General features: G+C 43.1%; 1 protein-coding gene across 7 annotated transcripts in view; it reads right to left on the bottom strand.

Moving 5' to 3' along the window:
* The window catches only part of Fat1 (FAT atypical cadherin 1), a 120116-nt gene that overhangs the window by 31754 nt on the left and 65367 nt on the right, over positions 1 to 22995 (bottom strand). For 5 of the 7 annotated variants that reach the window (XR_003837393.1, XM_029480377.1, XM_029480379.1 and 2 more), the window contains exons 4-10: positions 13611 to 13672; positions 10746 to 11078; positions 10255 to 10465; positions 8772 to 8840; positions 7753 to 7892; positions 3046 to 3321; positions 2630 to 2840 (exon numbers count right to left, since the gene is read on the bottom strand). Coding sequence is in view for 6 of the 7 variants with exons in the window: in XM_029480377.1 (XP_029336237.1) it covers positions 2630 to 2840; positions 3046 to 3321; positions 7753 to 7892; positions 8772 to 8840; positions 10255 to 10465; positions 10746 to 11078; positions 13611 to 13672 (1302 nt within the window). In the remaining variant the exon portion in view is untranslated. The remainder of the gene's footprint in view (positions 1 to 2629; positions 2841 to 3045; positions 3322 to 7752; positions 7893 to 8771; positions 8841 to 10254; positions 10466 to 10745; positions 11079 to 13610; positions 13673 to 22995) is intronic. The other 2 variants (XM_029480380.1, XM_029480381.1) reach the window with 1 other exon arrangement.

Here is a 22995-nt window from a genome sequence, read left to right as displayed (position 1 = left end):
TATGTATCTCAGGTGGGACTCCTACTCGCAATCCTCCTGCCTCAGCCTCCCAAGGGCTATGCTTAAAGGCGTATGCCATCATACCCAGCTCCTGAATCCTCTTTATAGTATGGATAACATTCTTACTATGCATACACAATGTGAAGTTCAACAATATTATCATCTGTGGTATCCTAGCATTGAATTAACAGGACCCTGAGCCTGTTGCTGACATAAAAATGGTAAAAACAGGAGCCCAGAGTGATATGGTATTTGGACCTCACACAGATACATATCGGGCACAAAGCTTCAGCCATACAGAAGGCAGCCCAGACTGCCGACTGCTGAAAGTGAGCGTCTGGCAACGGATACGGTTTTTCTCAGCCCTGAAATAACAGGTTTGCTCCCTGAGAATGGAAATAAGGTAGTGGGCGAACTTTGTACCAGGGTGGGGTTGACATTTATGCTTGCTGAAGTGGTATAACTTTAAATTATTGTCTTGCATTTCAACGGGGAAGTTATCTGGACTAACAAGTCAATGTTGCCCTTAAGTCATAACTATTTACTAGATAGCACAAAAGAGAGACATGTAGTGGAACCCCATCTCTTCCTATGTCTGACACATGGCCCGTGTTCAGTACGGACTTGCTGACAGTGTGGAAACCTCTCCCAAGTGTCAGTGGCAATTATACTGTAAACCTGAGGGACAAAACCAACTCTAATCAGTAGATTCACCAAGTGTTATATATCTCCAGGGCTGACCACAGTAGGAGAGTAATGCTCTAATCTGCTTCTCTGACAAGCCGACACCACCCAGAGTACAGCACTTAGGTGTCTCTGGTGCGTAATTCAGTTACTACTAGAAATACCTTTTCATTAAATTACTTTCTCTGAAGACTTCAAATCAGAGAAAAACTATTGCTCAATAAATTTCTCCTAATTAAACATGCAGGTAAATTTAATAACCAAGTCTCTTGAACTTTATTAAATGCAATCAGATACAAATTAGAAACAACTAATTATGAATAAATGTTCAATGAAAGGCAATATGAACATTTTACAGTTCACCATGTTCTGATAGGTATATGTACACACACACACACACACACTTCTGAACTCTCACAGTAGTGGCTTCCTTTAGAAGTTTTTTTTTTTTTTTTTTAGCACATTACATTATGAAAGCTGTGTCTTACAGCCTTATTCCACACGGGAACAGTCCAATGACGCTTACTCTATTCTTTGGGGAGAGACAGAGTTCCATTCTCAGAATACCAAATTACTAATCCCATCAGTCATTACAAACACTCAAAGAATGCACATGCCTTCACTCAGACACCAACAATCATATTTTAACCACCCAGTTGTTGAAAATTATGTGAAAGCTAATGGAAAGTTGAACATTTTCGCCTACATAAACCCAGTCAGTTTGTCTATGACAAAGTCTCTTCATTGAAATGCTCGGGCATGCACGAATGGAATGCACTGTTTTTCTAACTGCTGAATTTCTCAAGCAGTGGAAAAAAATTCCTTATCTCCTCTATCCACGGCACTAACCTGGCAACAGTGCATTTTAATGCTCTCATCACAGGTGATATAGAAAAATCTTATTTGTAAATTACAAAGTCAACCTGGTTCTTTTAAGGAAAACAAATGAGTTTCCCAACATGTAAAGAAATAAGTTTAATCGGCACAGAAAGCAAACAGGCAAGTATTTTTGTCAAACTTGCTCCCTATATACTCAGATTTAGAGTCTGAGATCTATAACCTGCAATCTCTGCATGCAGTGCCTAGCAGAGACCACAGACAACAAGTTAAGTAGAGTTCTGGGCTTAAAGAAAATCAGTAGATTAGGATACGCTAAAACCATTTCACAAAATGACGTGTGAAACTGGCTCTATGTCTTCTACTACCAATGACTGTGAGGATGGTGGGAAACTGAAGCCTTCTCCAGACTCTACACTTAGAGGTATTTAGCAGGGCCAACTCTTTCCTGATTTTATTCTGGAACTCCTTGGCCCAGGCTCAGTTGACCTTCCTGGCTTGGGCTATAACGGTGCTACCTCTAGACAATGTGACAGGCCCCTTCCCAGAAGCAACCACTCTGTGGCCTGTTTCAACAGCTGGATTCTATGCATGATACTCTACTGTCAAAAGGACTGTGGGGCTCGTTCACAAGGCACAGGACACAGGGTATCCCCTTTTTCTCTGAGAATTGACCCAATACAGGGAGATATCATACTCTCCTGGCATTTCTGAGCCAGAGAAAATACTCTCATTAAAATGTTGAATTACTAAGCCAGAATTTGCCTGACTAGTTTAAGAGCCTAAAATGACTCCAAAAAAATACTGAATTAGAAAAATAAAGTTCCCCCACTCCCGTAGGATTTATCGGTCTTAATTTATGTTAATACTGGTAATCCCCAGAATTCTTGACACTCAAGCTTATTAGGACTTTATCTTTGTTCCTTGGCAGAGGTTTTTTTTTCCCCCTAAATCCCTTTTGCCTTATACATTAAACAGTAGTTAAAAAAGATTTAATCCATTTCTGCAGCGCTATGTGGAAATATGCTTCAACACCTAGAAGCAGTTTTAAAAAATGTGAGATACACTGTTCAAGCACAGACACAAGACTGCACGGCTTCTGACCTACCTGACTCGATGGAGTAGAGCACTTCAGCATTCCTCCCTTTGTCTTTGTCCAGAGCTGTCACCTGCAGCACAACCGAGCCCACGGCTGCCGATTCATAAACCCGCCCGTCGTAGGACGGACTGGTGAACCACGGCGCGTGGTCATTCTTGTCACTGACATTGACAACGATCCTGGCAAAGTTGCGTTTCACGGGGACATCCTGATCCCGGACCTGGGAGAGAAAAGTCAACATGTTGTCTACTGGGGTTCTTCTTTCTTGTGGATTAAAAACAAACAAACAAAAAACCCAGAAAATAATAAATACATACATACATACATACATACATAAATACATAAATAAAATCACTATGCTTTTCCATCCCAGGAAACGTGCCAGTCAGAAAGAGAGACGGCAGGGTAAAGGGTGCCTTCCGTACCATGACCGTGAGAACGTGCTGGTGAATGGCTTCATGGTCAAGCTTTTCAGCAGTGTAAAGAGCGCCTGTTGCGGGATCGAGGCGGAATTTCTTGAGGCTGGCTGGATCGATGCTGCTCTGCAGGGTGTAGATCAACTTGTTTTTCTCATCCCTATCCACTGCACTGATCTGCAGAATCTCCACTTCTGGCTCTGTGTCCTCGGGAACAGCAACTTCGTATTTCGATGTAGAAAACTGGGGGCGGTGGTCATTGGTATCTATTACTTTGATGAGGACCTGGAACGAGTGACAAGGACACTCACATGAAGACACATGCACAATTATGTTTTAATACTTAAAAACACATACATATTGAAAAGATGCCATTGAACCAAACTACATATGGACATGAGAAAAAAAGAAGCAATAAAAATCTAGATTCAGCCGGGCGTGGTGGCGCACACCTTTAATCCCAGCACTCGGGAGGCAGAGGCAGGCGGATTTCTGAGTTCGAGGCCAGCCTGGTCTACAAAGTGAGNGCCAGGACAGCCAGGGCTACACAGAGAAACCCTGTCTCGAAAAACCAAAAAAAAAAAAAAAAATCTAGATTCAAAGAGAGTACCTATAGCTTATCTTTGTTATGCTATTCACTTAATATTTAACAATAACTATAGAGACAGAATTCAGATTGCAGTTGAAAATTTCTTGCGAAATACAGGCGAATTTCTCATAGGTCTATGAGACCTTTGGAGATGACTCATGGAAAGGTATTGGACTTGACTCTGCCAGGATTACAGTATAACCATTTTCTACATTAGATTTACACAATTGAGAGGGTTAGTAACACTATCTAATTCCTCATTCTAATCTCTGAGACTACAAGTTCCTAATATTATTAATACAAAGGAACAACTAGAAATGGCTGAAGATGCAATTCAGCAATTGGGCACTTTCTAGCATGCATGAGCTTGTCTTAGAAACCCCATGGCTGTTAAGGTAAGGCCCTGTGGTTTTAAGTTATATTTCTGTGACTTCAAACACTATATAAGTAGTGAATGTTTCTCTCCTAACAGTAATTAAGAAGGTTGAAAAGGAAAAACTCCTGTAAATATGGTGACATATAACGACAGCTTTAGAGCAAAGAGACAGATGTCAATAAACTTAGTCATAATTGGAAATAAAACATATTTACCTTGACAGATGATTAATTTTTGGAATGAAGTGACATAGGTGGATAAGGCATAGTGAAAGTCAGCACCAATCATAAAATATGGTTTATAGTTTATGAACAAGAAAGCTGAGCTCAATTGGCTTCTACAGAACACGGGGATTTGCTAATTTAAGAGGAACAAGGGGCCAAAGTTTTAGCAGTGCCAGGTAACTATAGACCTCACCACTCCACACACACAAAGACAGTATTTTCATGAGTCTGTACCAGGGTCTCCAAAGAACACCCCACAGCATCAAAGGATGCATTCTCACACTCGTTCTATGTGAATACTAAGTTCGCTCACCAAACCACACACACACATAAAGATCATATGTGAACAGTATGTTTCCATTTGAAACTACTGCTGACTCACTCTTTAAGATTAAAGAGGGCCCAGGAGGCACTGCTGGGTCTTTTATAAATCTGATCAAGGTCTGTTTACAAATTTAAAGCTTAAGTTGACCATAGTGCAGGAACTGGGCAGGAGTTTGATGCTGCTCCAGCAGATACGGTTAACCATTACTCAACAAAGGCTGAAAAGAACTAGCGATCCATCATTGACAAGGTAAAGTAACTCGGGAGACGCATGCTGACTGAGCATTGGCTTAGCGCTCTCTCGCAAGGCCTGAGGGTAAAAAGCAAGTGTAACAGTAACTGTCCTCAGTACTCTTTCAATCTCCCTGGGCAATCTCCTATTTCTACAGAGCCAAACACCTGCTAGCACACCATAAGATGAGTCCTTTTCAAGTCCAGAGGCTGCCTGGGACCTTCCAATGCAAGGAGTCCTGGGAAGAGGGTGGTCAGCCAGGAAAAGTCAAAATTGAGGATGCAGACCTATCTTTTAGAGACTGGAAAGACTTGGACTCGAAAGAACAAAGAATGGGGATGGATGTGGGACTGAATACATGCAGCCTCAAGTCCCGAGCAAGGATGGAGAATTAGCTATCCTGTCCACTTCATCAAAGGAAACACATTCTACCGCCTCGTCCCCGTCAAGTGGATCAGGAGGGTTTCAGGGGCCAGAGACAGGAAGTAAATGCACTTGCGGAGGTGTGGGGTCAGGAGGCTGCACGGTGATGATGTACGCTGTCTGTGTCGTGTGAGCATGTCCTAGGGACAGACGGTGCGGCATGAAGAACAAGCCCCCTGTGCCACCCCTCTTGACCCTTCTAAGAACTGGGAAGACAAACAGCAGCAGCCTCACTTTCCCCGATGTGGCAATGGAAGCAGAGGGGGCCTGATCTTTGCCCCTGCACAGGAGGAAGAGGTGGAGAGAAGCCTCAAACAAGCTCAGAAAGTAAAGATCAGGACGTTCCGGAGAAAGCGAAAGAGAATGTAAGAAGAGCAAAGCTGCCGCAGCACCACCTTCACCCTGCCTTACAAAATAAATTAAAAAGGAAAAAAAAAAGCAGCTGGATTTGTAGGTTATCTGGAGAGGCAAAGGAGGGAAAGAAAAAGGTTCCAACTTCAGGCTGGGAAGCATCCTGAGCAGAAGGATGAAGCTGTGTGCCCAGAACTCAGAAGGATGAAGCCCTGTGCCCAGAACAGTGGCATCCGCCATGCCTCCCCCCTCCTGCTCTCCTGGGTCTGACAGGAAATCTGTCGAACCCTCTTACACCCAGCACCTGTGCTACCGACCTGATTACCACAGAGCTGCTCTGCGAGTTCTTGATTTTCACCAACACACCTGCATCTGCCCAGTGCTCCAAGCCTTATCAGCACAGGTCAGGTGCCCGAGAGTCTCTTCACAGGCTACACCCTACACCGCTCCAGATCTCTATCTCCCTGTTGTGCACAGTCCCAGACAGAAACCTAAGCCTAATTACTGCCTGCTCCCTTTGTCCCCGCCACCCCAGGTCAGCCTGGGCTCTGTCACAGTTCTGTTATGTTCCCACAACCTCTTCATGCCAGTGATCCCTTGGGATACTGTCAGGACTCTCTGAGCATGCTCCAGAGGAAGTCACAAGACTATACACACCACCCTGGAATTTAAAAGAAGGAACACTAATTAATCTCCTGCATTTCAGGGGAGTTTTAGTAATGTAGATCAAAATTTCATATTAGGCGCTAACTAAAAGCGCGGTTTTTTAGAAAAGGGTTACATTACTAATTATGTCTTAATGAGATAATGTCACCATATGGAGATATGGTTGTGGTATTGAGGAAGGCCGTCATGGACGGCCATCTCCACACTCCCCCAAGTCCCACCAACCACCCTTCCAGTCAGTCCTGTGAAGTAGACTGTGCACAGGGACCATGTAAATCTCCCAAACAATAACCATTAAGATTTATTGTTTTTTTTTGTTTTTGTTTTTTTAATTCTCACTTTCATTCTCTATAGCTTAACATCAGGGGCTTATTTTCAAAAAGAGAAAATCAATTTCTGCCCCTTGTCACTTCAACAAGAGCAATGACCAAATCAGAAAGGGCAAAACGGCAGAGCATCCTCCACACGGCAACTCAAAAATGACCCCAAAGCAGACACCACCACCCACAAAACCAGTCTTACACACACACAAATCACAAGTGTCTGGAGAAAGGAGTAGGACAGTTTTACAGCTCCCCTTAAGTTACCTAGTCACTTATTAACTGAACATACATCCCAGACTGTAATTTTTAAACATTAACGAAACTAGCTGTTAGAGGAGATGACCCGTCTCATTTAAGATCGCAGAGAACATAATCTAAAGATGGAGAAAGAGCTTTCAGAAGCAGCTCGGGCTCTAAGCGTTGGCTTTCTTAGGGATATTTAAGTGACACACAAGTCTTTGGTATCTTTCATCTCAGGACCAAGAGAATGGGACTTGGGTCCGTTACCAATTATTGCTTCCAAGGAAACATGTGATGTAATACAATTATTCAACAAGCACCTGTGAATGAGCGAATGAATGAATGAATGAATGAATGGAGGCTTCCTCCTAAAACCCACAATTACTCTTCACCGGGAAACATCACCCTGGACGGCCAGTTCTAAGAATCAAAGAGAATTCATTTGAAACAGAGAAGTCCGTTAACTTACAAGGTTTTAACACTGAAGCCTGAAAACCAGAAACCTAGCCAGCTATTGATTCTCAGATAGCAACAAATAAACACGGATGGGGATTGTTGCTGCAACTTCCACGAGCTTGAGTTTATGTGATAAAGTAGGAGGGAGAAAGGGGGTGGGGGAATCATGGCAGCAACTTGGGATGTTAGAGCTTCAAGAGAATGATCTATACAACGCATACCATGGTAAAAACTTTGTGCACACGGCATAAATGTGAATGTAAAGTTCAGAGGACTTTGACCGGAAAATGGTAAGGGTGTAGTCTGGCTTTAAGTTTCCTGTCAAAGTTTTTATGAGACTGCTAAGCAAAAGGCAAGACTCTATGAGGATTTGCATTAATAAATTTTCTGCCCCTAAATAAGGAGTCATGGTGTGCACATCAGCACACAACTGCTCACGCTGTGCGCACATCCTGCTGTGAGGGCATTTTCTCGGTCTCTCTGACAGACATGTGTCACTGGTGTCCCCTTACCTGGGTGAGGATCGTGGTGGTCCCGTCTGTTGCCTCCACGGTGAGGTTATAGCTGGATTTCTGTTCTGCATCAAGGGGCTTAGCAACGATGATGGTTCCAGTGCCCTTGTCCACATCAAAGTGGCTGTCATAGTTGCCACCTGAAATTAGGACAAATAGCAGTGCTAGAGCAAATCACACAATAAAGATATGCCAGGTGTTTTATGGCTTTCTGATCCTTAATGGCCGAGAAAACAGACTTTTAATACATTAATCAGAGTGACTCCAAGGAACTGTGATTTCAAAATGCAGGGAAAGGAAGAATGGCCAGCCAGCTCTTTAGAGCGTTTTAGAGAAAAACTGGACCTTAATGCGAGGGAGGTCCAGAACTAAGACCACGAGCAAAGAGCCCTGCTGACACAACCTGTCTGTCAGTCACTTCTGACTTTTCGGCCATTATTAAAGTTTGTACATCATTATGAATACCTCACTGACCATACAGTTTTCACAACTGAAAAACAATTATACTATTCTGAGTACACTACACTAGGAATGACTACTAAAAACGCATGCTAATTCTGAAAGAAACACTCGTGGTTAACTTGAATCAGATCTATTACGAACTCCTTAAAACTATTTTCAGAACCAATCTCCTGTCCTACCAATACTATCCCGATATTCCCCCCAATTATATTCTAAACAAAACTCTTCAAGCTTATGGGAATTGAGATGCATTATGAAAAGAAGTGGAATGGAAATAAGGCTTAATGTCACACTGAAATCCTACAGCTAAATCAAAAACAAAACACACACACACATCATCATCACCATCATCAATCAACCAATCAATCACACCAGAAACTACTGATGCAGGGACAAGTTAAAATAAAAATGACCATGTTTGTGACTGGGATGGGTAGCCATGCATTCACTATGAAAAGAACCATGGTGGGGAAAAGTCTCTGGAAACAAAAATCCATGCTTTGATTTTATTTTTGATCTCATAATCACGTGGCAAATTATGTGATCTCAGCAGATACCTTCTGCTGTACAGTTCGGGTCACAAGTCAGCTGAAAGATGTAAAACACTTCTCTAGCAAGCGCGTCTCCTGGCACAGCCAAAGGAAGCAAGCAAGCGTGGAAAGCAAGCATAGAAGAAGAGTCAGTCAAACCGGTTCCCAACAGTGGGGCGGGTAAACAAAGTCAGATACTGCAGGCACAACAGAAGATGCTTAATCCAGAAGTGTGAGGAGAGAAACGATAAACGTCGTGGTTATGGTCAGCTATGGCACTAGTCCTTTCCTCTTCAAGACCGACAGTGAGGGAGGCTTCAGAGAGAACCATTTCACACACTGGGAGGCAACACAGCTAAGAGTAGAAGGAAGTGGCTACGTTCTAACTCCAGATGGTGGTTACAAACACAATTCTGATTCATTAAGTATTCCTTGTGATTAAAATGTTGTGGAGGGAGAAAAAAAAAAAAAAAAAAAAGCTAAGGCTAGTCTCTGTAGCCCATGCTTAGGATCCCAGCTAACTCAGGAGGCTGAGGCAGAAGTATAGCAAGTTTGAAGCCACCCTGAGCAAATTAATATGATCCTGTCTCAAGATTTAAAAAACAAAACAAAACAAAAAAAAATCCCCAAAGTCGAGTGTGTGGTGCAGCAGCCGAGAGCTTGCTTGTCTAAAGTGGGTGGACGGCGCAGGGGACTGTGTGAGCTTTAGAGCTGTGTTATAGTCTTTTAAAAGTAAGCCGAGGATGTGTGAGTTCATTAAATAACAAAAATGCTGACTTAAGCATGTAAGTTTTAGAGGAGGATGGAGCTTCCTGAAAAAATGAGGTAAATAACACTAAGAAGCTATAGTCAACAGTATAAATTCCATATAATCACAAATAATAGCATGCCTGTGTGTGTGTGTGTGTGTGTGTGTATGAGAGAGAGAGAGAGAGAGAGAGAGAGAGAGAGAGAGAGAGAGAGAGAAAGGGAGAGAAAGGGAGGAGGGGGAGGAGGGGGGGTGAAGGAGAAGGAGGAGGAACTGGTCCAAAACATTTAAGTTCTTAAAACTACCTGTGTATGTCCAAAAGCAAATTTTGTAAAAGTGTTCACTGACTGGATAGCTATTTTATGTTTATTCTTTAAAAATTATTATGTGTATGGATGTTTTTCCTTTGTGTATTAATCTGCATAATCCATCCCACAGGCATGCAGTGACGATGGAGGCCAGAAGGGGGCATCAGATTCCCTGGAACTGGTGCTATAGATTGTAAACTGTCACTAGGGTTTTGGAATCTCAGCTGGGGTCCTCTGGAAGAGTCACCTGGCTCTCTGTGGAACCATTTCTCCACACCCAGGAGTACTTATTTGAATATATGTTGTGAGATCTTCTGCTGATGTCAAACCACGGCAGTCTAAGGAAATTCTTCACCTCTAGACCTTTTCCCAAATTCACATTCTAACATGAGAAAACCACATCAGCTTGTCAGTAACCCAGAGGAGGAGGATGAGAGCTAAGAGCACCACGTACCGATGATGTCAAACCACAGAGGCATGCCAGGGGGCTCAACTGAGATCACGCCGATCATGTGAGCCACCGGATCACTTTCCATTACGGTAAATGAGAAAACCGATTCTTCAAACGAAATCGGCTCCGAGGACGGCTTGGGTTTGGAGATCCACTCAATATGGAGCCTGGTGGTGGACGACTTCTGGGGGCGCCCGTTGTCAACTGCCTTAATCTATAAGATATGAACGGGGAGACGAAAAACAGCAAATCACATCTGACATCGGCAAGCTTCAGATCAACGATAGTTTGATCACCTACTGAGTAAGTGTCAGATACTCCAAACTTGTGTCTGAATACAGTGCATGCTGACTGCTGGCTGACGAGGAGTTTCATGGCCATGCATGTTGGGGTGAGAGCTGGTAAGAAAATAAACCCGCGCTCCCCCAAACGCCAAGTTCAGGTTGCAACACTGAAGCCGCTTTCTCAGCAGAGAAGAGAGGAATCGGACTCACAGAAAGAATGTCGTATTCTCCGGCCGCAGAGAACTTTTTGGACGAGACCACTCCCGTTTTGGGTTCGATGGAGAACCTGCCGTGCTCGTTGCCTTCCTCGATGCTGTAGGAGAGCTCCGCATTGGGCCCCTCGTCCTTATCCGTGGCTATGACGCGGTAGAGGGGCTCGCGCTTCGAAGCGCTCCGGTCCCCGTCCGCCTTTTCCCGCTCCGGGAGCCTGATTTTGTAAAACTTCTGAAGGAACTGAGGCCTGTTGTCGTTCTCATCGAGGATCTTCACGATGACTCTGGCAATGGTGGATCTGGGGGGAACACCGTTGTCTGTCACAGTAACCTGCGTTTTAAAGGTAAGAGATAACAACATGTCAGAGTATCCAGAAACCGAGTGTTTTCTAGGTTAATTAAAGGGATGGTGAATATTTTTTAAGTCCTCTTAAAAAAATTCCCTTCGTGTATTCAAACACAAAGTCTCCACATACCACATTAAAAGACTGTCATTTTTATCATTTTTAGTGGGTTTGTGTGTGTGAGATAACCTAAAGTATCATTTTAAAGTGTACTTTACTTATTACAAATTTAAACGTTATAGGTTTGAATGGTAATGACGAGTTTGAGAGTTTTCTTATACCATTTTAAATACTTAAGAAGATGGACACTTACGCCCATTGTATCACATAGGATTTTCAGAAGAAAAAAAAAAGAAAAAGCAATGTAAAGTAATTTGCTTCTAGGTTACTCATGTGCTTGGGTATCTGACACTAAGCTATGGGCTACATCTGAGTCTGTATCACCCTGAAAGTTTACATTTACATCTGTGTATGTGAAAAATAATGGCCCTAGTCAGGACTCCTTTCAGTCAAGCTCTGCCTCCTTCTAAATTAACTGAAAATACTAAAAACGTTGAGAGAATAAAATTTTTCATGAACGGAGGTTCTTTTGGAAACTTGGTAGTTGTCAATTGTAGTAACAAAAGTGTGGATGTATCATTCCGGGCCTTGTCCGGAGGACTTAGGAAAGTAACAGTTGTTTTTATCTTCCTAAGCTTTTCAGGATGAAACAAAATGATTGTTTTAGTGTTAGCTCCTCTGAACACTTCCTGCCTGTCACATGTCAGGTGACCTGTACGGGGCGGGGCAAACTGGAGAAGAAATGCAACCAAACACCGTGTATCGCAGGTTTCACTAAGTTCGGTGTCAACAAATAAGCTTTTCCGAAGTCTGAAGTAATATACTCCTGTCTCCCGGGCAGTTAAACTGACACCAGCTGGTCTCCAAATACAGACGCCAAAGAATGACTGACACATACAGCCCGTACACAAACGCCTTCCACATCTTTCCGGTCAATGCCTTAGCACTGTCTGCAAAGCCCTTTTGTGCCTTATAGCTGCTCCCACGTGGCTTTTGACACTCATTGTGAAAGAGACAGTGCTCTACAATAAGTAGAGAACTTCTGTGAAACCTGAAGTTACAACCAGAGGGAGAGGGGATGAACCCCAGATGAGTGCACAGTCGCCTGAGGTTCTCGGTACTTCCCCATGCTTTCTTTCTCCAGCATCCATCCCTCCCCTGAGTCAATTCTGTACTAACTGAATGAAAATTCAAAGCCCTGCTCTGTAATAAAGAAAATGAATTCAAGGGAACCACACAACCTGTAAATGAAAACTCGATTCCAGTAGGAATCACTGTTAGGAAGACGCGGTGGCTCTGAAGCCAGCTGGTAACCCACGCGTGCGTGCATGCACCCACATGCGCATGCAGGCTTAAAAAGAAATATTTTACTAATAACATAGGCTATTTTGACCAAAGATGAAATTGAGTAGACAGTAGGAATAAGTTCTTTTTTAAAAGAAATCGCAAGTCATCATTTAGAATTTTCTCTACAAACCACGCTGTTGAGAGTTTGGACATGTCACACAGTCGGCGCACAAATAACAAAAGCAGCTGACCCTATGTATGGCTCCGATAGTGAACATTATTAGCACCTGATGAGAAAAGTTCACAGAGGCACGGCTTGCTCTGCTGCGCCTTGTCTCCGAAGGTGGCTGCCCCTGTCCATCTCCATGTTACATGCTACCTGTCACCTTCAAACCACTCCCACACCTGCGAACTACTGGCTCCCAACCAAAACGGGCTAAACGAGTCAGCGCAGAAAACATCTGAAATTAACCCAAATATTTTAGAAGAGGAAATGTTCCACCCCCACCTCCTTTGACATTTGATATTTTTAGAAAATTTCTTTAGGTTACAAACAAATTCTAGTGTACTGCTACATGACTAACGCAATGATTTAAGTGTTAAAAAACACCTGGAAATCAACAACCCACAGTTTATCAACAGTTACGCTTGATCTATAAATACATCTTAAAAGCATTGATCTATAGATACGTCTTACAGGCATAACCGGGAGAAGTCTACAGAAGGTACAGAGAAAAACATCGCTCCTGCAAATAAAATTCAAATGACTTTGGTTACAAAAGTATTTGTAAATCTGTGTAAGGGGCACAGGTAAAGAAGAACAAAGTTCAAAAGGGTACTAAGGGGTACTTGGGGCTGAGTTCCTTTCCTCTGAGGATGGACTGAGGTGGGGGAGGGCGAATATTCATAATAAGACATTGGCAGCCATGAAAGACAGACGGCAGGAGTTAAGGGTGCTCTCAGGGTGTTTTGTTAGAAATAAAGGGGCCAGGCGTGATGGTGCACGCCTTTAATCCCAGCACTTGGGAGGCAGAGGCAAGTGGATTTCTGAGTTCGAGGCCAGCCTGGTCTACAGAGTGAGTTCCAGGACAGCCAGGGCTATATAGAGAAACCCTGTCTCGAAAAACCAAAATCAAATCAAATAAAATAAAAAGAAAGAAAGGAAGGCTTACTTCTAGAATGTGCTCGTCCTGCTGTTCTCGGTCCAGCTTCCTCGACGTGGTTGTGATGAGACCTGGAAAAGGGTGGACATTTATTGATCAGAGCAAAATACCATCCATCCCCACACCGGACTAGTTTACTCAGAAGCCACAGGAACGCTGTGCGCTGTCTTGCTCTAACGATTCTTGAGAACACGGGGCAAAGGGCAGAACTTTTATGGAAAGGGAAGAACTCAAATCTACTACATCTCCTGGTCATCAGACATTCGGTCAGAATAGAATTTTAAAGGTTAAATGAAGTTATCCAGGACTTAATCTCTTCCTGTATCTCTAATACCTGCTCCAGAGTTAAGATAAATACATGGTGAATGAGGTTCCAGAACCATACTGAAAAGGAACCATTAGAAACCTAGAGCTTACTACCTTCTAGTCATCTATCTTCAAGTAAAGAATTGTTATTAAAAAGATAATAAGAGAATAAGAAAATGATGCCCACCCTGTATTCCCCATTTCTTTGATTATATTATCAAATTAGAATAAAATGTCAACCTGTCTCTAGAACTTTAATCTTAATATCTCTTGAATCATCAATGTATGCCGTGAGCTAGAAGACTGCCAAAATTGTTCAAATGTATCTGGATGCTTCACTACAGTGAATTCCACTAGCCACAAAAGCAACGGCTCTCACCCTTCCTAATGCTGCGACCCTTTAATACATTTCCTCATGCTGTGGTGACCCCCATCATAAAATTATTTTTGTTGCTATTCCATAACTGTAATTTTGCTGCTGTTAACAATCGTAATGTAAATTTCTGTGTTTTCTGGTGGTCTTAAGAGACGTGCGACTGCCCAGAGGGGTCCCAACCCTCGGATTGAGAAACACCTCATAAAGCATTGGAGCACCAGGCTCATTGACCTGATTTCAGGGGAAGTTCACTTAGCCAGATTGGTGCTGGGTCAATCCTTCTTCCCAGTATTGCCAGGAAAATAGTGCAATAAGTCAAGAGTTTGCAGCTGTGGTTGTCTGAACATGACAGAGCCAGGTGATGCTCTGGGCTGAAACTCCTGAAGTCCTACCACTTCCCATGGAGCTACTGACTCAAGGGCTTCCAGGAGGCCAAGGGAGCTTTCGTTGAGAGTGTGACCTTGTATGAGTAGACAGATCTCCTCCAACAGTTGGTCCCATACTCTTTAAGCCTACGGGCAGTATAAATGGGACTTGGTAGGACATTCTTTAAAATGAGGACGTGAAATTGGAAGGGTGGTGGGGAGGGAAGTGAGTACGATCAAAACACACTGTAGATAATTCTCAAAGAACTAATGAAAACTCCCTTTCAAAAGAAAACCGGCTTTCCTCATAATTAACTCCCTCCCATATCCCTAACTACCTTTACAGTTAAAGGCTATTAAAAAAATGTTTCTCTAAATCTGTAAATACCAGATGTATATGTTTATTAACTCAATGCTTTGTGTTTTTAAATAACTGCTCAAATAACTTCTAAGCACAACCTTCCAACTGGCCTTTCAACAAATCAGAAGACTGTGTTACCGCTGGACACTGGACCTCTTCCCAAACTCTACCTATAGACAACTGGAGCTCAAGAAGATGCTTCCGGTCTTGTGACAACAGGACAGCACTTCAATGGCACAGACCTTTTAGTCCTCTGTTCCAGAAAGGTTCACAGGCCACCACCACCCCTCACAAACAACTGTGGGTTTAAAGCAATTGAAAAACAGGAAATCGCTTTTATCTGTTCTACCTGACTGTCCTAATGCTCTCATAAGATAGTCACGACCACTGGTAAGATGGCACGGAAAATAGCTTGATATGCTCACAAGAAGAACTTCTCTGCCTGGCACTCAGGCATTCACCGAGGGCACCCAGGAAAATTTGCCATGAACACTTCGCTTACGTCAAAGTGCTAACAAAGGATTTAACCATCTGTACTACCAATTCAACATGGAACCTAGTTACTTGACCAGGTTTCAGTTTAGACTTACCTGAACAAACCTCCAGGCTTCCTGTTAAACAGCTCCCCCAACCCCCACCACCCCCATCCCCTTACCTTCCACCTGCCTCCCTTCACCACTGCAACACAGAGGAACTGAGATTCTATTTAAATGCAATGAATTGCAAGGCCTACTTCAATTAACTGCCATCCCCTCTCACTTTAAACCGGGTAAACTGTAAAGTTCCCTAGGGCTAACGGCCCAGTGAGGGCCACGGCATATGTGGGTCATGGGATATTCATGCCAAAGCTGTGATCCAAATGTAGAATATAACCCCAACATAAGGTCCTGTAAGGAACTCCGCATGCTTTGTATTATTTTTTTGTAGACAATGTGCATGGTAATTTGGAGCTTTCCTAGACTCAGAACACTCATACCAGAAGAATCCTATCCATGGTTTCTATGGCTATCTCCCAGAAGCCTTCGCCAGCACAGGCTATGCCTGTGAGTCTGATGCGCCGTGTGAAGAGAGGTGCCTTTCTCAAAGGAGTACAGTACGTTTGATGTTTACTACAGAAACTTCATGCAAAATGAACTCTAAAGTACAAGTCCTTACTGCAGCAGGGAAGCTAGCCGCTTCTCTAGGATGTGCCCCACCTTCCCAGGGTACACTTTAGGAGGCACACAGAGAGGTCAACACCCTGGGGTGCCAGCCCAACCTGCAGCATCCCTGGCCTGCGCACTTGTTCTGTGTTTATAATTCATCATTCTGCTTGCAGGTCGGCTTCCTGCTGATGTCCGCCCAGCCCCCTCCCTCCCCACTGGACAAACACCTGCTTCAAAACTGAATATTCACTGGGTGACTAACCTTGTAGGTGCTAATATCTGAGTGAGGCATTATGTGTCCTAAGAAATATTATACATTCCTTTAAAAAGATGTAGATGCACGCAGTGTTTCCCCCTGAATCCCAGAAAGACACTCCCTTTATCAGAAAGGGCACAATGATCAAGGTCAGGTGTCTGAGCTAAAAGAAAGTTAATTTTTCCCCGAGGTCACCAGGAACTCATTAACAAGGTCAGTTAGAATTGAGTTCTCTAGGGACCCAGATGAGGATTTTTTTTTTTTTTTATTAACTTCCCATCGCATTAAACACATAACTTAGTGTGTTTGTGGTATTTCAATTCTTTGTAAAGCCTTGACTGTGAATTCAGCAAATCTTAACGGGTGAAATGGCCGTGATTAGTCACTGTTCATTCTGGTGGGTCAAAAAAGTAAGTCAGAAACTGAAAGAGAAGATAAAAGCAGACAGCATGCACACCACAGGCAGTCCCTTCCTGCATCTACTGTCATTTTCTGCAAGCACCGTGAAGTTAAAAATAGAAAGGAAAAGAGAGGACAAAGACTAGAAATGTTCCTTCCTTGATCTAGAAAAACATTACATTCTCTATACATAGGACAGGCTGAAAGGGCTGGTAAATTTCCCACCTTCACACTAATTAGTATCCTCAAATTTACCTCAGAAGTGTGAATGAGACGTGCGACTAAAGGAGAACACGAAACCTAACCGAATGTGCAGAACTGACAAGTGGTTTGTAGTCTCTTCACATCAATGCCCATGTTTAGAAAGTTAAGGGAGACGTTTAGATTCGCTGTAACTCTCCCACGTTAACCCAACCTTAAAATTCTTTAACTCAGGACCTCCTCTAAGAAAAGGTCTTCGAGAGGGTAGGCAGCACACACAGGCACCTATCAAAGGCCAGCTAGGTGGAGATGGAGCAGTTACACGCTTATTCAACAACTCTGTCCTGTCCATTCAGACCCTCACAGGGAAAAAAAAAGAAAACCAGGGGGAAGATGTGAGGCTCTGATACAACAGAAAAAGGGAGGGAGGAGGGGAGGGAAGGAGAGGGAAGGAGAGGGAAGGAAGGAAGGGAGGGAGGGAGGGAGGGAGGGAGGGAAGTTAGTTTAAACAGCATCACAAACACAAGAGGACAGCCAGCCAGAGGGTGAAAACCCAATGATTTCTGAACAAGACTGAGGTCCAGTTACCATGAAGGGAGGAGCACTTGAGATCTGTAGCAGGTGAAATTTACAAACCCTAAAGCTGTCGGGCAAGGTCCTGAGTGTGTGCCAGCCACCTGCTTAGCCCTACATGGCAGGAAACTGACTTTCAACCATCTCCCTATCATTCTCCTGTAAGACTAAAACCAGGAAGGGGAGGCAGGCAGCAGAGGGTTAGCGGGTGGGGGCAGGGGAGTCACCTAATCCTACTTTATTTCCCTTTCCACCTCTCTGGCTACATTTTTTACTTTTTACAATAATAAGAAGAGCCACTGTAGCTTTTGACCTTATAAAGCACTATCCAAAGCAGTTTCTCTTAGCCTGAAATTCTCTCAATTCCCACTGCCCAACCCAGTAGCATCTAACTGCACCCATCCGCTGAGCAGCTGGAATGTGGCCAGGCTAACAGAGAAAGTGGGGTTTTCAGAATGAATTTAAATAACTTAAAAAGGCACTGGTCATTTCTGCTCCTTTCAATAGCCTCTTGTTCCAAATTACATGCCAACATGTGGCTCAACAATGTTCATAATATGTTTGTGGTTAAAAAGCTAAAGATACAATTCAATGACGAATACATCCGTTATCAAAATCCAGTCTTGTAAACATTTGCCCTACAAATGCAACGTCTTCTGCTGTTCTGGCGTGGGGGCCACCACTCTCCATCCTCAAATCCTCAGACTCCGTCCTTAGAATTCGGTTGGTTCACAGAGTACAGCCAGAGATGAAAAACCCTTGCCATTGTCACTTTATAGCTTTGCCTAATACCCCCCAAAAATCACATCTTTGTGTTCAACCTGACTCCCCAAAATTAATTTGTTTACCAGCACACGCTTTTTGCATTTGATGGCTTTTCTGATGGTTTAAAGTTGAAAATTAAGGCCCTGGTGACGCTGCCCTAGTATTTAACCAGCTCAGAGTCCCCCAGTTGTCCCGCCTGCATTATTACTCAATGTGCTTGTCAAAATGGCCTCCCCAAATGTATCCTCTGAGAGAGACACAAAGCTCTTGCCCTCGACGGTAAGACAGATCGGAGGTGAGGGGTCTAAGTTATGTGAGGGGTCTAGGTAATGTGACAGTGCTAACAATGTTTATAAGTCTGTGGTGGGTCTTCGGTGCAAGCACTCTTTCATGTATACTTTAAAAAAACAAATAAATCAGCCAAGCTGTAGAAGGGCCAGAAGACGTGACCTCTTGGTTGACAGCTGTCACAGATCCTTTCCTGGTGCTTGTAAGCAGTTACACCTAGGGGGACCAGCCAGCCTGTTATCATGGCTTCCCAGCTGCTTCAATACAAAGGTGGCCTGAGGCAGCTGCACTCTGGCCTCTAGGCGTGCGAAACCATGGTTTTGGTAAAGGCACAAACCTCTTCAGCTGGTTTGTCCCAGTTAAGACAGCTCCAGGCAACTTGGAAGACCTCAGAAGCAAGCAAGGGAAGACTTAGTGGCCTCCAGGTCACTTCTACCGCTGCCCCAGGCCCAGGCACCGCCTTTTAACAGCTGTGCTTGATTAGGCACAAACCCAGGAAGGCGCCTCTCCTAGTGACTCAACAGAACGCTTGCAAATTCTCAACCTGAGGGCCCTGACTGGTCCCTAACTCAAGGCTTTTGACTTGCTGAACTGGAAACTGTGCAGTGACCTGTGGAATTACATAGGAACTCAAGAAATGCCTCGATCCTTTTCCAAATGTATAATCAGGCTGTTTGTGCTTTCATGGGCTCCAGTAAAGGGTTGTCATATCACAGGTCAAAAAGAAAAAGAAAAAGCTGAGCTGGCCACAGGGAAAAGCAGCACTTCTTGTTGTTTTTTGTTGTTTTTGTTTGTTTTGTTTTGTTTTGTTTTTTTGGTGGTAGTGTTAGCGGCTGCTTTCAGTTTTGTTTGGGGAGACTGGATATCCCTAGCTGCCCCAGATCTTGGGTTCCTTTTGCCTTGGCCTCCAGAATCCTGGCTTTACAGGTGTGACCCACCACCCCCTGCTTCCTTTTTAGCACAATAATTGGGCGCTTCCTTTGGTGCCAGGCTAAGCATTCTAGGAATCAGAAACATTAAGGAAAATCAAAATAATTCACCTCAGAGAAGCCCTAGGGCAGGCTGTAAAGTGGTTGAGCAACCTTTAGACAAAGAGCTACCAGAACAAAGAGGCCTTGGGTATGAATGCTAAGTGCCTATACAAAATGTATATGGAAATATTTACAAAGCAATTTGTCAAAAGAGAAAGGAGGAACTGGTCAGGGAAGAGGCTGAGACAGGGCAAGGAGGGTGTTTCCTTTCCTATATTAGAATTCTCAAGGAAGGGATCTTCAGTTCTTAACAAATCTTTTAATTGAAACTTTATAGCCTTAAAAATACGTTAAAACTCAAAGCAAAAGATATAGGAGAATAATTTACTGGGTGGAAATTTTAGATTGAAAAGAATCCAATACAGTATTTCTTTCTCTTTCTTTCTTTCCTTCCTTCTTTCTTTCTTAAGATTTATGTATTTGTTATTTATATGAGTATACGGTAGCTGTCTTCATGCATACCAGAAGAGGGCATCAGATCCCATTACAGATGGTTGTGAGCCATCAGGTGGTTGCTGGGATTTGAACTCAGGTCCTCTGGAGCCATCTCTCCAGCCCCAATACAGATTTCTAAAGCCTGAACTAGGCAGCCATTGACAAACATAAATAAGACTTATAGATATATATATGTGTGTGTATATATATATATATATATATATATATATATATATAATGTATATAAGTATGCTGTCTTCATGCACACTAGGAAAGATGTCAGATCACATTATACATAGATGGTTGTGAGCCACTACGTGGTTGCTGGGAATTGAATTCACAACTTCTTAACCTCTAAGCCATCTCTCCAGTCCCACATTTTCATTTTCATTTTAAACCACCACAGTGGCAAGTGGGAGACAACTTCTTCTAATAAGTTAAAGCAACTGGAAATGGAATGAATTTTATTCTAAATTAGAGTCCCACTACACAAACCAAATTTCCTAGAAGTGGAGAGTGTTTAAAATTCCCGCCGGCCGGGCGTGGTGGCCTTTAATCCCAGCACTTGGGAGGCAGAGGCAGGCAGATTTCTGAGTTCGAGGCCAGCCTGGTCTACAGAGTGAGTTCCAGGACAGCCAGGACTGCACAGAGAAACCCTGTCTTAAAAAAACAAAAAACAAACAAACAAAAAAAACAAAAAACGAAAATTCCCGCCCAGGCAGGGGTGGTACACGCCTTTAATCCCAGGGAGTCCCTTGACTCCTTCATATACCATGTTCTACAGCGTGCGTTTCTGCCACCTGAGTAGGCGGCAGAGGCCCAAATATCCCAGTGAGCTCAAGGCCAGCCTGGTCTACAAATTGAGTTCCAGGACAACCAGGGTTACAGAGAGAAAGTCTCAAAAAAAAAAAAAACAACAGGGGGAGAAAGAAAAAAAAAATACCCTTCTCCGAGACTTATATTTGACAAGTGAACAACTGTGGCCCAGGGAAGGACAGGTGATCACTAACGGCGGCACTCAACAAAAATTCGGGAAACCAAATTGAACTCCAATTAGAGAAGGCGTTGGGGTAACTCTGAGCATGGCTTTAGAAATACTGTACTTGACTCTTTTCAAAAGTGTGCCAGGATCATGAAGTGGGACTCCCATTCGCATGATGGAGCCACAAATCACTGACTGCATGGAAGAAGACACATCTGAGGCAACTCAGGAAGGTTCTCTGTGATCTCAGTTATACACCATAATAGTCTAAACAAAACCAAAGAAATCCTCCTCTACTTTCTTACTTTAATAATTTTGTTTTAGACATTGTAAAAAATTATTTATTATATTATATATACTTCTCTTTTGTTTTTGTTTTGTTTTTTGTTTGCTTGTTTTCAAGACAGCGTTTCTCTGTTTAGCCCTGGCTGTCCTGGAACTCACTTTGTAGACCAGGCTGGACAGGGTTTCTCCGTTTAGCCCTGGCTGTCCTGGAACTCACTTTGTAGACCAGGCTGGCCAGAAATCCGCCTGCCTCTGCCTTCAGAGTGCTGGGATTAAAGGCATGTGCCACCACGCCCGGCCCTATATTTACTTCTTTAAGCAACCACTAAAATAGGAAAAAAAAAAAAAAAAAAAAAAAAAAAAAAAAAAAAAAAAAACCATAACATGAATCATGATGGAATTGAGAAACAACCCTGTAGAAAAGACTTGGAAAGAATGCCCAAGGAGCCACCCTGAAGGCTGTTTCTCGGAAATGACGTAAAACATCTCCTGGAATCCTCTTGCCAAATGTGCTACTTACTACCCTAGGTTGGTTAAACCCTAAGAAAGCACAAGTTAAATAAAAGGGTTTTCCCACCATAAGACGAATCTAAAGCACTATATAAGTGTCTGTCTCACAGCATTTTCTCTTTATTTGGGGTAAATGCCTTCCATGTTGAGTTGATTGGAGGGCCCCAGCTAAAAGGTCCATCTAGCCAGGAACACGGAAACGTGGCCTCTCTAGACCAAACGTCTCTGAAGTTGGAACTAAGGACCTGTGGATGATGAGAGCATCTTAACTTTGAGAAGGCTCTGAATTCAATCACAAGTGGCCTCTTAAGAGGAGACATGAGACTGAAGGACACAGGGAAGAAGGTCCCTCAGGCAGAGACAATTTTAAGTGAAGCCACAGAGTGACTTCAGAGGGCAAGCGGCCTGCAGGAACCTATCTGTAGACTTCATCCGCTTTCTCCTGATCTGTTATAGTCGCCCTCGGAGATTATTATTCTTTTAAAATTAACAGCTTTATATTGAGATACCAGGGCTAGACAAAATTATGCACTTGGTATATACAATCTTACTCGTCTTAAGTTAGATGTATTTTTTTTTTTTTACCTAGCAGCATGTCATAGGGGCTCATCAGTTTGGAAGCATTTGTCACGCTTTCCTCCTCTTCTAAGAAGTGACTTGCCACCTATATTTTCAGTAGCACTACTAATAACAATTATAAAGGCTTATTTAATGCCTATGAACTAGAAAGTCTTGATTATAAAGCTGTTTTAACTAAGGACCAAGATAGAATCAAAAAAGCTCTTCTATGCCCTCAGGGGTTCACCTAAAAAAAAAAAAAAAAACAAAAAAACCCAAAAAAACAAAAAAACAAAAACCCCCGCAACAGGCAGGGCACAGTGAGATCAGTGAGATTCGTCAAGACAGTAGCTCCAAAGCTAACAGGACAATGTATCCCCTCTAGTCAGACAACACTCTCTCTCCCTGCATTCTCAAACCTATCTTTTTCATCTTAGCTATCTCTCTGCCCCTCTTACACACTGATACCATTTTTTTTTTAACCTCAAAAATAATATCAACTATCAGAATAAAATAGCAGTAGTTAAAGACAGTGTTCTAGCTTAGACCCTCATGCAT

This window comes from Mus caroli, chromosome 8 (assembly GCF_900094665.2).
Source record: "Mus caroli chromosome 8, CAROLI_EIJ_v1.1, whole genome shotgun sequence".
Taxonomy (NCBI): Eukaryota; Metazoa; Chordata; class Mammalia; order Rodentia; family Muridae; genus Mus; species Mus caroli.
The sequence above is the reverse complement of the archived record's forward strand: the minus strand, read 5'-3'. Positions and strand labels throughout refer to the sequence as shown.